Below are 16,332 nucleotides of genomic sequence, written 5' to 3'. Positions count from 1 at the left end.
CCTCAAAGATTCATTTATCTGACTAACCTGGTTTTTTAACTCAGAAATAGCTTGGGAGTTAGCATAACCTATATTTTTACTTTCTTCTATCCCTTGAGCAACCATTAGGTTGATCTTCAGAGTTTTTAATAAACGAGGCTAGAGTGTCTTCTAAACTTGTGATCTTTTTATCCGAAGGGTTCTGAAACTGGGGTTGACCTGAAGAGTTCTTAGCATAACCAAAACCTGGGGGAGGCTGAGAATTACTAGACTGACCTTGATTCTGGCCCTTAGACCAAGAAAAATTAGGATGGTTTCTCCAACCAGGGTTGTAGGTTCTGAGTATGGGTCAAACTTCTGACGGTTTCAAACCTAGCGTTGTTTAGACAGCATGGGCTTGTTCTTCACTAACATGACCTTCCCAAAACGAGTTATTGGGTCTATCCACAACTAGAGACTTGAGAGGCTCTAATCCTATCATCAGGTTCAACAAGAGACCTATGTTTAGGCTGATTCAATTCCAAAGCTTCTAACCTTCTAGACAAAGCAGCAAACTTAGCATCTGACTCGAAGCTTGTATCTACCACATTGGTGCTACTTCTATTGACCAAGAGTCTTTTAGGGGGTTCAACACAAGACTCCCACTGTTGGGATTTTTCAGCAATAGCTCCTAAGAAGGTAAAAGCATCATCAACATTTTTGTGAACTCACCAGCGCACATAGACTCGACCATGGCTTTGGTCGAATAGTCTAAACCATTATAAATAATCTCACAAGTTTCATCTTATCAAATCCATGGTGAGGACACTGGGATAGGAGATCATTGAATCTCTCTAAAACCTATAAAGAGACTCTCCTCTTGTTGCACACTAGCACTAATTTTCTGCCTAACAGCTGCAGTTTTATGCTTAGGGTAGAATTTCATATAGAAAGCAGCAATAAGTTCCTGCCATGTTTCAATGGATCAGATGGTAGGTTGTTCAGCCAGGTCTTGGCTTTATCTCTCAAGGAAAAGGGAAACATCTTAAGTTTCAAAACTTCATCAGTAGGTCTTTTATTCTAACTGTCCCACAATTTCCTCAAAGTCCCTAATATGAAAATAAGGGTTCTCATCATCTTTTCCTAAGAATATAGGGATCATCTGAAGAATACTAGGTTTTATCTCGAAATTAGTCGTATTGGCTGGCAATTTAATGCACGAAGCTCGGTTGGTCCTAGTTGGGAACATGTAATCTTTCAAAGTTGTCATCGCTGGCACAGCTGAAGTACTAGGGGTACTCTCCTCACAAAGAGACAGATTCTCATAACTGAAGTTTCTAAAAACGAGCTCTCAAAAGAAGAGTCTTCGAGCTCCCCGCCATCACAAGATGAACTACTAGGTTTATCACTAATCAAACAATCTAGAGTGTTTCTTTTCCAATCCCGCTCTCTAATAACCTCGGGCATACACTAGAAAAACAAAAGAAAAAGAAAAATCCCAAAAGGAAGGGAAGTTCTATGCAAACACAAAAAAGGCTGACTCCACCACAGCAAACCTACTGATTTCTAGAAAACAAAAATCATGATGGCTCCACTTAGATTGTTGTTAGACCAGCTTCTAATCCTTTGAAAGGGAATTCGTTACAATTTAAGGAAACCCTTCTGGAATCAATCCGAGTCGAAGTAAGTTGAATAGAGGCGAGGGAAGCTGCGTGGAGATTTTATACCCAAGGCCTCACCGCATTACAAGAGTAACCAATATTTTTCGAACAACTTTCCTATTAAGCTCGTTACGCTATAGGTCTCGTTCTAGTCAGTATTTTAAGCTTAGGTTTGCGTTTGGTATCATTTTCCTAAGGAGGGCAAGAACAGGACGGTGATGAAATATGAACCCTTATCTTGTGTGGCCAGTCCTTGCCCTTTACTAGGAAATTAAAGCAGCCGTTTTCAGTTCCTCGACATATATTCACACGAAGGAAGACAGTAACTCGCTGACAGGGGATTCGCGAGTGTTTCAACAAACTTACCTCCCGTTCCAGTCGGGGGATGAACCGTTGTAGTCGACTCGGGACATGACTCCTATGTCATGTACGAACCCAAGGGGCCGATACGATATCATAATCGTCGTCCTTCTCTGCACACAGTTTATATTTAAACTACCCTTCCGTAGTGTTTAAAAATAATGTCCCAAAGTTTAAAGTCCAAAGTCTGAAAATAAAGTGCAAAAGAAAAGGAAAGTCTAAAAAAAAAAATGTCTCTATTTTTTTTTATCAAAAAAAATTCTTCTTCTTTCGCTTTGCCTTTTACTCCAAGTCTTTAAGTATTCACCAAAAGCTTTGGCAAAATTTTCTTTCGCTCCATATTTCAAATTCTGTAAGGAAAAGACAAAACCCCAAAAACGTAAAGAAGAACAAAAATAAATAAATAAAAACAAATAAAACCCTAAAAAAGAAAACAAAAATCTAAAAACTCTAGCCTGAAGACAAGCCCGCGTCGGCGGCGCCAAAAATTGATAGGATTTTCAATTTAGTTGTAGTAGTAGGTTCGTTGAGGATTGTGAAAGCAAAAGATTCTAGACTTAATAAAATTTAAAATAAAGAAAACTTAACTCAAAATTTGATTTCAAGATATGAGAAAATAACCAAGACACTGATTCCACTATTACACATGAATCAGTGATAGTAAATAACCCAAAACTGTAATTATCTTTAAGTCCCTTATTTTCTTAACTCACAAATAATCAGGAAAATTCTCAAAAATTAATTGTATCCCCTAAACATAGATTATCTAATCAAAGCATAACCTATCTAATTGAATCACAACTAATGAAAAAAATTATGCAAACAAGTAAAAACTCTGCAAAAGCAGTGACTGAGTGAATTATAATTAAATATTAGAAAAAATATAACAGTTACCAAATTATTCATGCGTACATAGCTTCCTCATTGCCTTGGTTGTGAGATAATTAGCACATCATCATGTTGGAAACACGCTCGAAATTCATTATTATTGCTCAAAAATGGTTTACAAATGATGAAAAGGGAGAAATATAATGAAAACCGGGTTTGTAACAGTTATATGTGCTACAAACCAGAACGATACACAGTATGTGTCACTGATACTGTAGCAAATAAGTCTGCCTCTGATGTACGATCCTCGGCTGTGAGTCGTTATCACTGTAGAAAAACAACTGTCTTTGCTGGTCTGTTCTTCGTGTTCTTCAGCTATGTAGCAGCAGAAATGGTGACTCTCTGCAACATTCAATTTCTCTCCTCTGAGATGTTCTAAATCCTCCCAATTCTCTCCGTCCACTTCAGTGATACCCTAATAGGCTATTGATACTCAACAGGGACAAGAATCTTCGCTCATTACTCCGGAAAATCCTTCCAATATTCGGCAGTAAAAGAAAATATTTTGGAGATATTTTCTTTCCTTTCTTTCACAATCATGCATCTGCAGCTGTCCGACCTTCCTTGTTAATCTCAGTCATGCTCCAAACACGCTTAGAATGAGTCCCTGGTGAAGTAAAACTCAAGCAAGAACATTATCTTCACGTTATTTCCCGTGAATGTCTTCTCGGCCAAACAAACCTCCATGTTTTCTTCTAACTCGAGTCTAGCCAAAATCCATCGAACCAAAGACCCAAAACAATCCTGTTAGGCTCAAAGGAAGATACCCAAATTGTTCCATCTCTTTAGTCTCACTGAAACAAGCTCAAATTCGAAACCCTAGTTCTGACATCGAAACCAAAAATTTCCCGCCAAAACATAACTTTTGAAATGAAGAAGATGGTTAGCCCTTATCCAACGTCCTGGGTGCCGAATAACAAATGGGTGCTGTGGACAAATGGGCTACACATAGCCGTGGGTGACACATAGCAAAAGTGGAGGTTCGTATAGCAAATGTCCTCCGGGGTGCTCCGAGCAAGTTTTCGAGCCGAATTTTCTAACAATATTTATTTCCAAGAAATACCTACAAACACACAAAACATCATAATAAAGACGAAAACGAGTACTAACAATACGAAACATTGAGGACAAATTAGACACATAAATGCGTCTATCACGTATAACTGGTGTACATTCAAATACACCCTGTGTAGGAAGTACAAAACAAAAATAAATAAATTCATGTAACTGGTGTACAAGAAAATACACCTTGTAGAGCCAGTACAAAATTTACCTTGCCTTAGTAGAGGTCTCCAACAAACTTACTCTAAACATTTTTGCATTCTCCACCACTGCCAGACTCCCTAGAACTGTGCTACAGAATTTTCCTACGCAACACTAGAAATCCTCCTTAACCAGAGCTAGTACCTTTCTGATCATCAAAATTAAAAAAATGAACAAAAAATCAAAGGGTTTCAATGAAAGTATAGGTACCGTAAGGCATATACATAAATTCCTTCCAAATGCAGGTATAGCTAACAACGTTCAAAACGTATTCAAGCACAACTAAGAAACCATGGGATGCAAAAAATGAGTTAAAATGTCCTAACAGTTGAAAGCATCTCTTGGTTCCCTAATTATGAAATTGCAGCTACATGTTACTATTGAATGCCGCTATTAACGTAACTTGGTACTTTATTCGAAATTAAACTTGAATAAAAACTATTAATAATCAGCATGTGTACAACTATGTACACATTAACAATCCACAGGTGTACGATTATGTACACATTGGCAATAAACAGGTGTACAACTATGTACACGTTAACAATCAACTGGTTTACACTAACAACTTTGGCTCACGTATTGCCTTACATAAAATACACTTCCAATGAACACACCATAACAATTTCCCATGTCAATAAAAACATTGTCTCAGAGAATATCTGTACATTTTTGTTCCACTTTGACAAAGACCAATATCAACTATGATTTTACTTTAGCATCTACTAAGTGACCATTTTGAAACAAGCATTCAAAGGGATGTATTCAGATGCCTAAGCTCTGATGTATCCACTTTATAACTATGTATACTTACAAAAATCCATCATCTATACCCAAAACCTGCATATATATAGATAAGATACCACAATGGTGTACAACTATGTACACACCTATAAAAAACCCAACAACTGTACACATTAATGCTTTTCCTAATTTTTGGTTTGTACATATAAAATGAAGTTCTGCAAGTGGACGCTATGTACACCTAAATGATCAACATGTGGACAACTGTGTACACCTAATAATATAACATGTGTGTACAACTATGTACACATTAGTGCTTTCCCTAATTTTTTAGACTTCAAAAATGAAAATTTGTGACATATTTTTCACGTCGGGTCTTGGAGTGTAGATATGAGCAATGAAACATTTAAGTTTAGCAATTATAATAGTAACTGTAAACATTCCAACCATCTACATGATATTTAAAGCATTTCATACCATATCAAGAAAATGGCAACAGTAAAGAAACTACCTTGAATCCAGCGGCAAAGTTCCTATTACATCACCAGCTTCAACTCCTGGTACCTGAATTTAGGTTAATAAGTCAGTCACAAATTGCTTTTTGAGATACGTGCATACGTAATGATATCGATTACCTCAGTTACTTGGATCGACATGGCTTTGATTGATGCTTTTAAGAATTGAATCCCCTGAATTACTCCATCGGGTGTAAGACTATGGTGGGCCTTGGATGCTGGATACAAAGTTTGGCGGAAGTTCATACCTTCAAAAGTTTGAGGATATAATTAGTTTATTAGTTTATTTATACTGCATTGGCTGTCATGGAAAAGAAAGGAAGCTCTTGAACCACAAAGTACATGAAGCAAAAGCTTTCTAAGAGGAAACGACATATACAAACTTCATACATCTTGAATGACTATGTCCATTCGCAAAATAAAACTATAAAGCATTTTGTAAACATTTTGTTGCCATAATTTTTGTCTCCCTGTAGCTAGCCTAAATCCAAGAGTTAAATCCAATAAGAACCCAAGCCCCTATTACAGTAACAACGTACATAAACTTCAGGACCACGTGGCTTAGTCTAGTTAATCCAAAGGCAGGAAGAAAGAGATTAGTATACAAAACTTCTAGCATTTTAAAAGCTTACATTTTCCATTATAATTTTCTCTAGACAGAACGGATGTATGGTCAAAAAGAATTCCTGAAAAAAAAAAGTTGGTGAGCTCAAATTTCACTCTAAATGATAACTTGTGAAACCAAAGAACCAAGAATCCAAAATAAATCCCACTGACTCGATCATGAGATGATTAAACCAAACGACATCACATTGTTGCACAGTTCAATCTAGACCATAAGTTAGAGATAAGAATACACTCCAGTGACACCAACAGCTCAGTATAATCAAAAAGAAGGGTAAACCATTCCTTACCAGTCAAGAATGGAAAAAAATAAGAATAACAAAAACCTTTCATAGCCGAGAACCTAGAAGATCAAAGCAGAAAATTAGTCTATTACACACAACATCAGGACTTTTGGCTTAAGGACTGGAATGAGCTAGTTACGGAAGAAGAAAATGCAGGCAAATCAATGCAGCAATTTAAAAGTAACCTCGCCTAGCATACTCCAATTATGGAAGAAGAAATACAAGTATTAAAGCTAGAAGATAGGATATTTTTGTAGAAAAAAGTTCAGTTAGGTAGCACTGGTGAACATCCTTAATTACTAGCATTTAACCAAGTCCCTAGTAGATATTTGAATCATTCTTTTCACGGAGATAAGACATACTGCAAAGAACCAAAACAAAACAGAAAGAACAAGATCAATGTTTAAGATTCCATACCATTATATGTTATTAGTTCACTACATCTAACTACTTTGGTTGCAGGTTTCTTGTAAAGCTCACAACTAGGTTTCGAACAACCAGCTGAATACTTGAAGAAGTTGTAGGATCTCCTTTTAACTTATCATTAATTACCCAACTTGTGCAACTTTATCAGGCGAGCCAACACAGAGAGCGGAAGTACACAAAAACTTCCTCCAAATCTGTTGCATTTTTCAACAAAAAAACTTAGAAGTTTGAGTTCAGCATCACAACCTTCCACTTTTTCTATCTGGACATATTTGGGGTGAGACAAATCACAATAAACTTGGAGTGACTGTTTGTACCCAACATAAACCATATTTTCCCATACAATGACATATATCCAAACTCATGAATCAAATAAGAAACTGAAATTGAAACCGAAATAATTAGGTTTTTGAAATCATAAAAAGAAAAATGAAATTGATCCTGAAATCGATATATTAACAATTGCGATCAAGTTAAATGATAAGAATAGATAATCTTTCCGATCGTTTTCAACGACGAACTCTTCAATATTAAAATTGAATCTCATCAAGGTTTCTCCCGGATTGAGTTAATCTTCAAAAAGAAAGTACTGATGATAAGAATTTTGGTTTTAAATTTGAATCAAATTGAATCGATTATTTGTTTGATTCTCAGATGCGATTGAACTTTCATTGGATTCATTTAGGATCCGTTCCTCAGGAGAGAGTTTTTTAGACATGGAAACGAAATTCGAAGAAGTAATATCACAGGTGATAGGTATTTTAGGTATTGAAAAATATGGATTTGGATTAAATCGTTCACAAAAGGATTGACTCGTTCAGAATTTGGTAAATTTGGACCTCCTAGTATTAGGCTTGAGGGGGGAGGACTAGAGTGTTTAAAGCCCAACTAATATGGGATTAAACGTTAATTTCTACAACATTTAATTACCTGGATAAATTGGGGCCTATGCCACTTAATTGGGCCTAATACTAGATGACAAAATAGGTTCATTGGGAGAAAATTCATAGAAACCCCTTATCCAATATTTATATTAATGTCCAATATACCCTTATTAAATTAGTTCTAATTCAGATTAATAAATAATGTTTAATCAAGTTAATCCTGAAATTAACTTTTCATTAATCGATAATCAAAACTTGTAAAAAAAAAAAGTTTTTACTCGATCCAGAATCGGTTTATGTTAGTGCATTTGTAAACCGATTCTGGGTTGAGTTTTATGCTTAGGAAGATGTAAACCCAGAATCGGAGTTTTATCAATACCCACATAAACCGATTCCAAAAATCAGACATTTTTAATGCACATGTAAACCGATTATGCCTTACTTTCAGAAACAAAATATTCATTACATAGTTTAGGATTAGCCCACTACATATATATATGACTCAGTATGGGAATTCTAGAATTTGACACATCAAATGCTCATCAATGAACCTCCGATCACGTCGGTACAACGTCGTATATTCTTTATGGTGAATGAACTTTCTTTCCCCATTACGAATTCTCCATAGCCCGTTGAAACGTTCCAACTGAAATTCAATGAATTCTTATATGTTAGTATGTGAACTGGTGTAGTTGACGTAGGTATAAAAATGATCGCATTACTCACTTTTTCCCTAAGAGGAGATCGTGGATGATAGTGGTACACCATATTTCTAACTATTACGTACTCTCGCATTGCCCCTTTAATGTATTGGAATCAAAATGCCAAGTCTCTCCATTTGCGGTTGTTGGGATTCGCGGTATGCCCGTAAAAGAACTCTTTAACTCTCTTCCAAAACATTAAATAGATTTCATTCGGACGTTCACGGAACGTATTAGCAAAGGATTTAACGAGACACAAATCTTCAAACGGTTCCCATTCTATTTTCTAGGCTAAGTGTGTGATATGTGAGTGGCTGAAAGAGGTTGTCCTTATATAGATAAGGACTCAACGTCTATTTTTTTCAAATTCAAATCAAACAATCGGATTTTATGTATGTCCACATAAACCGATTGTGTCCTTACAAAATCATATAATTGTGCCTCTCAACAATCGAGATTTTGTAATACACATGTAAACCGATTGTAAAAGTTACAGAACTTTTCTTCATAAAAATCGAATTACATTTTTGTACATATAAACCGATTCTAAAAGTTACAAAACGTTTCTTCTTAGCAATCGGGCTACATATTGGTTGATGAAAACCGATTCTTGGCTTCAAAAGTTACAGGAGTTTGATTCATCACAATCGGGTTTTATAAAGGTAAATGTAAACCGATTCTGAAACTGAACCTCTGGGAAATTGTCAGAATCCGATTACAAATAGTTATATGTAAACCGATTCTGACAGAAAAAATGCTAGAATCCTCCTTTTTTTCCACACACATTAAGTCATTCATAAACTAGAAACCAGATTAAGCCATTCACTATCATGTGCTTTGGTTTTTCTCTCATCAAATTTGAAATCCTTGTGCGCCTTTGGGATTTTTTGTATGTAACAGCATTGGCTTGCGACTCTCGACGGGTTGTACATTACATATCCTCTTGGGTGAAACAAAGGCCCATGATATTCACCTTGATCTGGGCACCCAACCTTCTTTCCTTTTCCTTTAGCCAAAGCCTCATTGTAAGGATCAAAGACAACATCCTTCGTCGTCAAGTTGTCTAACTGGCGTCTCAAATTCAAATAATCCATTCTTTGTTTCTTCGCCTTACTTCTGTAGGTGTACTTGTTTCCATACTGTTGTCCGTCCCAATAATTGTTCTCAAAAGCCCTTTTAGAAAATATAGGGAAGTACAAATATATCCACGCATGCAGAAAAACCATATTCCCTCCGAGTTGGTTCCTTTGAGCCTAGAAGCCTTTCTCAACTGCATCAAATAGTATGCAAGGATGGCAGTGCCCCAAGAGTAGTACTATATCTTGTCAAATGGTTGCAACAGCTGGATAAAGTTTGCGTTAACACGGGCACCGGAAACGTCGGGGAAGATAACAGCTCCAAGGATATAGCGGACATACGTATTGGCCTTGGCGATGATACGTTGCGGCGTCACCGCTTTTCCCTCATGACGAAGCTTCTTTGTTCCCATTAAGTTGCTCATCATCCTCGAGAGATAGAATATCCTCTGCTTTGCCTTGCCTACTAGCATCTCCTTCTTGGTCTTCTCGTCATCCTATTGGAACACTTCCTTGGTCCACGCATAAATCTTGTCCCAATCAAGCTCTTGCACGTAATCTTTGTTCTTCACAGCTTTACCTTCTATGCTTAGCCCGGTAATGAACTTCGCATCATTTGGAGTTATCGTCATTTCTCCAAACGGAAGATGTAAAGTATCTGTTTCCCCGTAGTATCTCTCGGCAAAGGCGGAACAAAGAGGTCTATCATAAGTAAGGTAGCCCAAATTGTTGACCACAGAAAGCAACCCCGTAGAATTGACTAGATCAACCACTTCCAGAACTTCTCCCCTGCTTAATTCATCATATATAAGTGGCCATTTCCTCATCTTACTCACTGACGTTACAGGCTTCATAAGACGAACGACATGGTTGTGATCCTATAAAACCAAACAACCACGATGGACAATAATCAAAACACTACACGGATAATAATGTTTACATTACATGGCACAAGGTTTAGGTACTTACTATGGTATTGTAGACAACGCCGACCCAGCTACCTTTGTAACCCAATAACACATTTCCTCCATCAGCTGGTATCCCTAAAAATGGATCATCAGGGCCGCGAGCAAGCATCTTCAAATCGTCGGGAATGTGGTCACCTTTCTTATTCTTTGGAACTTCTTTCTTCTGAACTTTTCCTTTAGGGTCTCCTTCTTGTTCTTGAACGACTTCTCTTATCTCTTTATCACCTTCCTCGTCACCTTCTTCTTCATCACTTTCACTCTCATCACTTTCTTCTTCACCACCTTCTTTGTCACCTTCTTCTTCATCACTTTCTTCTTCAACACCTTTCTTGCCACAAGCATCTTCATCACTTTCACTCTCATCACTTTCTTCTTCACCACCTTCCTTACCACCACTTTTTTATTCAATCCTCTCCTCCTCACCACCTTATTGTTCAGTAGGTGTACCAGAATCAGGTTCTTCATGTGTTTGTTGCTCCGCTCGAGGTGGTGCGTCATTGATGTTGATCCCTTTGGATTTAATCCATGTGCCCCTTCGGTGGGAAGCATTCAAATTTTGACCGTCTATTCGACGAGGTCCCAAAGTCTTAGGAGTAGCATGGTCATGTTTCTTCTTATATTTATTTTCGGCTTGATTTTTTTGCCTGTAGAATACGGATTTAAGCAACAAAAAATAATGGAATAGAATGCATTTTTAAAGTCGGTTATATAATCGGTTTACTCGATATACATATGAAATCCGATTCCAAACATATAAAATTAACAATCGGATTTTTGCAAGTGCTAATGTGAACCGATTCATGAAATCGGTTTACCCGATATATATATAAAGTCCGTTTCTAAAATTAACAATCGGTTTTTGTTAAGACATATGTAATCCGGTTCCAACAAAATAAGATCCAGGAAGATTGGATACAACAATTGGGCTATTTATACACTAACGTTCCCCGATTCCTTTTCACAAGCAGAACAATCGGACTATAAGTTTATGAACATAATCCGTTTCTGATAAGAATCGGGTTACTTCGTGACTAACGTAATCCGATTCTGTAAACACTGAAATTTTTGGATTTCAAAATTTTCGATTTCTAACCTAAAGCATGTTACTAAAACCTATTTTAGAAGATTGGGTTGATAGAAAAGTACCTGATTCGACCCGTTTCTTCCTCCTGTGCGATACGAGAGGCTTCAAATTGTTCTTGCACTTCCCTCGTCCTATTTCGAATCGCTACAACAAGCCCGGGATCGTCGTCACTAGAATGATTCCTGTTAGTATCATACTTAGTTCTTGGTTTCGACATTTTATGGAAGAAAGAAAACGATTAATCGTTTTTGAATCGTCGATCATCGATGATTTTTGGTTTCAAAAAAATGGAAAAAGAGGGAGTGGAGGAGATGAATCGGTTTTTATGTTAGAAATAAAAACTGATTTTTGTTAGTTAGGTTTATTAAAGATTGATGGGGATAATTTAGTAATATTAATATTTTTTTAGGGTAATTTTGGTAGTTTACATAAATATTAGACACCCCTTATCATTGTGAATTGGATAGATGAAATAATCTATAGGCCCCAATTTAGCCACCTTTAATTAGCTTGGTTGAATACTATATCCCTTCAACAAAGTTGTGTATGTTGATTATGTAAACTTTTATATTTTCTGCCCGAAAGAAATTAATACTAGAAACATTTTACTGTTGGACTTATGATCTCTTTGTGTTTTTCCTTTAGTTTTTATCAATAAATTCTTGTTCAATTGTAAGAAAATTAAAGTAGCAAGCATATTCGTCCATATTTCACCACTTTACCTACACATTGTTTTAGCCTTTGCGATCACATGTCTCTTTGATGAGACAATCAATCCCAGCGTTGTTGTTCATGCTAGTGACTTTTTATATATCGATCCGTAAAGTAAACCTCCTCTACAGTTTGTTTCATAAGGAACACTAGACCTCGCGGGCGTGCCTGTGGTATAGCTTCATATATCAATCTTACTGTAGTTGCAGGAAATCCTACAACCACATCCCCTATGTACTAGACAAGATATCAAGTAATCATAATGAATCCTTTTATTAATTATCAAGTTCTATATTTGGTTACAAGATAATACAATGACTTTACTTTCTCTCCAAATAAACTTTCTCTCTCCTAGTTTCTTATCTCACACACACACTAAGATCTCTCCTCTCTGTGATAACCTTTTCTCTTTATATAGGGTCCTAAATAATGGATGACAGCTAAGAGATCCACTATTTTCGGAATCCATGTGCGTTACATTCGCTCAATCTCGCACAGCTTATACTTCGCATGGATCATCACACTTTACTCGTGACTTTGCTGACATCACTGAATACGTCATCCCAACTTTGTTATGTGCGATAGTCTTCGCTTTTGTTAGATAATCTTCACTTCGCATACCTATTGATATGTGTGATATTCCACTCCTACATTTTGCCTCATCTCATTTTGCTTACTCTAAAAGGTGAGTGATATGAGAAATATTCATCGCACGTATGTATCTTTTCATATTCCAATTCTGCCGACATACTTCCAGGATTTCTGTTTTTCTTTATTTACGTGTGTTTTTTGACCATCCATTATCTGACACGTCCTTATAACCACCCATTTTTATCCGTTCACTCTTCGCATTAATGAGGTAAAATCTCGAAAAACGAAACTGACTTTTCCTTATATATCTTTCTTCATCCTTTCCTTTCTTCTTTTTACTTCTTTCTTTCTTACTTCGTCTTTTCTGTTGCTTCTTCATTCCCATTCTGCAATGGCTCCAGCTGGTAAAAAGATGGAGGCAGAATTCAATAGATTAAAGGAAGAGTTTAATGCAAGGGGATATACACTTTCTCTTCCTTCATCATCTGATTATTCATCCAAACTTAATCTTGATCTGATCAACTCAGAACAATGGAGCAAATCAAAGGATTATTGTTTCAATAGGACAACTTCCGTGTAATCTTCCAATTCCCTTGTATAATCCAAAAATTCCCTTGTTTTATGAGATTCTTGCTGATGATCGATTCGCACGAGGAATATTCCAATTAGGTGGGGATGCGATTAGAATTGCATTGGAGTATTCGCGTCGCAGCTGGATTAGAAACCTCTTATCCTTATGAGGTGCGAAACAAGTCATATCGTGATAAAGTCATCGACTCTTCCGAATATACCCTTGATAATTTCTTCAACCACTATTATGTTCGAATTATGAAAAGTGATAAAACTAAATGGGCCGTTCGTTTAAGAAGAAAAGATGGTATTTCTGAAGATAAAAGGATTATGCGAGATGTGGATTGGAATGACAAGACCAATAGCACTGCTCGTAGATCTAATGACTCCAGTTGGCTTAATTTCCCCGCTATTTTAGAAGGTCCTTATATTTATGGTAAAGTTGAGGACGGTTCTGATCTCCCTCTTCCTGAGAATCTGTCTTCTTACCAACCCTGGAAATTTGTATTGTCCGAAGGTGAGGAAAAGAAAGCGGTATGTAATCTTCGCATAAATAATTGTATTCTTTGCATAATTAATTGTATTCTTCGCATAATTATTTTTTAATCTTAACGTAGCTATTTCTCATGTCTCTACTTCTCTCCTTTCAGGCTGTTAAGAGAGCCGAAACCTCGCATGATGCATCTTATTCGCAGAACAAAAAAGTAAGAAACATTTTTTTTTTTTAATTTTAACAATATTGTTGCCTCTGTTTCTTATCTTGATTATTCGCGTAGGGTAAATCTTTGGGTGCGAAGACTGAGGGTAAGGGTAAGAATCTTCCCAAGAAATTTGTATCCAAATCTTCATCCAAAGTGACTTCCTCAATGGATGAACTCTCCCAGAAGCGTAAAAGATACAATTCTTACTCAATTGCTGAGTCTAGTGATGACGATATATTTGCTTCTGAAGATCCATCTATTTCTTCTTCAATGGAAGGATTATCCAATCTTTTCTCTGATCCATTTTTAAATGTTGGAAAGGATGATCTACACCGAACCTTTGAAATGCTCTCCAAAGTATGCGACTCTCTTACTTTGGATGATCCTTCTCTTCGCGGATCTTCCTCTGCAGTAATCCCAAGCTTTCAATATACACTTAGTTCTTTGGTAATATTTACACTTTTACATGTTTGTGTTTTCTCCAATATTATCGATGCTTATAATGTCTTCTTCATATTTTCGCAGGTGGCTCGCTTATCTTATGCAGTTTCTTCTGATTATCAAAGGAAACTTTCCATTTTCGAAAAAGAAAATGACAAGCTAAAAGCCGAGAATTCAACAAACTCAGGATTGATCCGCAACGCCCGGGCTAGGAATGATGAACTCATTGGTATGTGGCCTTTATTTTTATTGTTCTTCCTTTTATGCGACAATTCGCAATTATTACTTTGTTATATTCGTAGACCTTTATAATCTTTCTGATGAGGCATCTAATCTTCCTGACGATGAAATTCTTTTAGAACACCTTAATTCTTCTTTAAATAACCATCCTACCCAAGAATTTAAGAATCTTAGTTTGGTAGAGTTAAGACTGAAATATGCTGATCTTAGAAAAAGCCATAGAATCTTATTGGCTCCATTTAATAACTTCAAACATCTTCATGAGAGTAGAGAAACATTTCAAGTCTTGGAGACAAAGAAGAATAAGCTATTGCTCTTAACGATGCGAAAGCACTTGAAAAATTCCAAGAATAGATTATTGAAGTTCAGGTAAAACATGATTTAGCTTTGAGCGAAAAGAATGCATTTGTTGAAGAAAGAAAATTAATCCGCTCTCGACTTCTCATAGAAAGCGAAGCTGAATTTAGTTGGGCTGCTAGGATTTTGAATGATGCTAGGAAGGATTTAGCTGTAAATGTGAGCCTTCAAGCTGAACACTCTGCACTGGTTAAAGACATTGTTTCCAATTATGAAGGTCATTTATTGCTCTTTAATACTTGTTCTTTTTATGAGAGTAACATTTTCTTTCATCCTAACTTGCTTATTCATATCTCGCAGAGAAGGAAAAGGATTATCTGGAAAAAATTGCAAATTTACAGAAGGAAAAGGAGATCTATCTTCTCGCAACTCTAAGTAACAGCAATTGAAGAAGAGTTTCACCATAATGGTCAAGAATAATAGTAATGATGCTAATCGTTCTCGTGAGGCTGCTGGTAGGAGAGTCTGCATTGAGAATAACATTACTCTTTCAAAGTATATATTTCCAAAAGTTCCTGACAATGAACCTATGCCTGACATTTTGAACAGTGAGGGAGAAGATGAAAAATCTGAAGAAGAAGAAGTGAGCGATTCTGAGGCTGAGCAAGACGAAGGAAATGAAGATTAATCATTTTCACTTGTTGTAACTTTTGTATATTTTCATGTAATATTGAAGTTTTATTCTTTGTCGTACCTCTTGTGAGCATTAACTTTCACTTCCTTAATATAAGTTTATTTTTATCCGTATTCAAAATATCATCCCTTCCCACATGTATATGAGGATATCAAATGGGACAAATAACATTCTATCTACATTCCCATTCTTGCCTCTGTTATTTGGCACATTTTGATAGACTTGTTTGAGTACAATATATGCGAATAAATGCGCACATGTAACTTTATGAATTTTCATGCCTCGTGCTTGGTCTATTCCTTGTAAACAAATCCCTGCAAAACAAAGTTAGCTTTTATTTTTCTCGGGAGGTCTTATTTTGCCTCCCTAAGTAAAGGTCTTATCATGCCTTAATTTGTCTATGCGACGAGATCGCAGGAGGTCTTTACACTGTAGTGTACCGACCCATTGATCTCGTATTATCTTTTTCTCGTATTATTTCCTCTTCAGGTTTTTCTCGTGCGTAAATATGATAAGCCTTAATACTCCCTTGAGTAAAAAGCCTCATGACATTTACGTATTTGTGACACAATTCAGCTCCCTAATGGAGGGTGTCGTCCTTATACTCCCCCTGGTTTCCCCTTCAAGGAAGCTTACCTCTACCGGGTTAAG

The 16,332-nt window shown here is 36.5% G+C and overlaps 1 protein-coding gene across 3 annotated transcripts; it reads right to left on the bottom strand.

The window, feature by feature from the left end:
- Positions 1 to 3,869: 3,869 nt before the first annotated feature.
- On the bottom strand, positions 3,870 to 7,234 carry LOC113278219 (DNA polymerase I-like). 3 transcript variants are annotated; one of them, XM_026527118.1, is made up of 7 exons: positions 6,715 to 7,234; positions 6,304 to 6,356; positions 6,022 to 6,075; positions 5,510 to 5,637; positions 5,386 to 5,438; positions 4,141 to 4,278; positions 3,870 to 3,930 (listed from the first exon to the last, which is right to left on the bottom strand). In XM_026527118.1, exons 2-6 carry the CDS (start codon positions 6,344 to 6,346, stop codon positions 4,245 to 4,247), a joined length of 312 nt encoding a protein of 103 aa, XP_026382903.1. In that variant the 5' UTR covers positions 6,347 to 6,356; positions 6,715 to 7,234; the 3' UTR covers positions 3,870 to 3,930; positions 4,141 to 4,244. The 3 variants fall into 3 exon arrangements, 2 of the variants coding, with proteins under 2 accessions (XP_026382903.1, XP_026382904.1); XR_003325368.1 differs by lacking the exon at positions 6,304 to 6,356; XM_026527119.1 differs by lacking the exon at positions 6,715 to 7,234 and having other exon boundaries at positions 6,304 to 6,525.
- Between the last annotated feature and the right edge of the window lie 9,098 nt (positions 7,235 to 16,332).

The sequence above is a fragment of the Papaver somniferum genome, chromosome 5 (assembly GCF_003573695.1).
Source record: "Papaver somniferum cultivar HN1 chromosome 5, ASM357369v1, whole genome shotgun sequence".
In the NCBI taxonomy this organism is placed as follows: Eukaryota; Viridiplantae; Streptophyta; class Magnoliopsida; order Ranunculales; family Papaveraceae; genus Papaver; species Papaver somniferum.
Note: the sequence above shows the minus strand (reverse complement) of the source record. Positions and strands in the feature narration are given on the sequence as shown.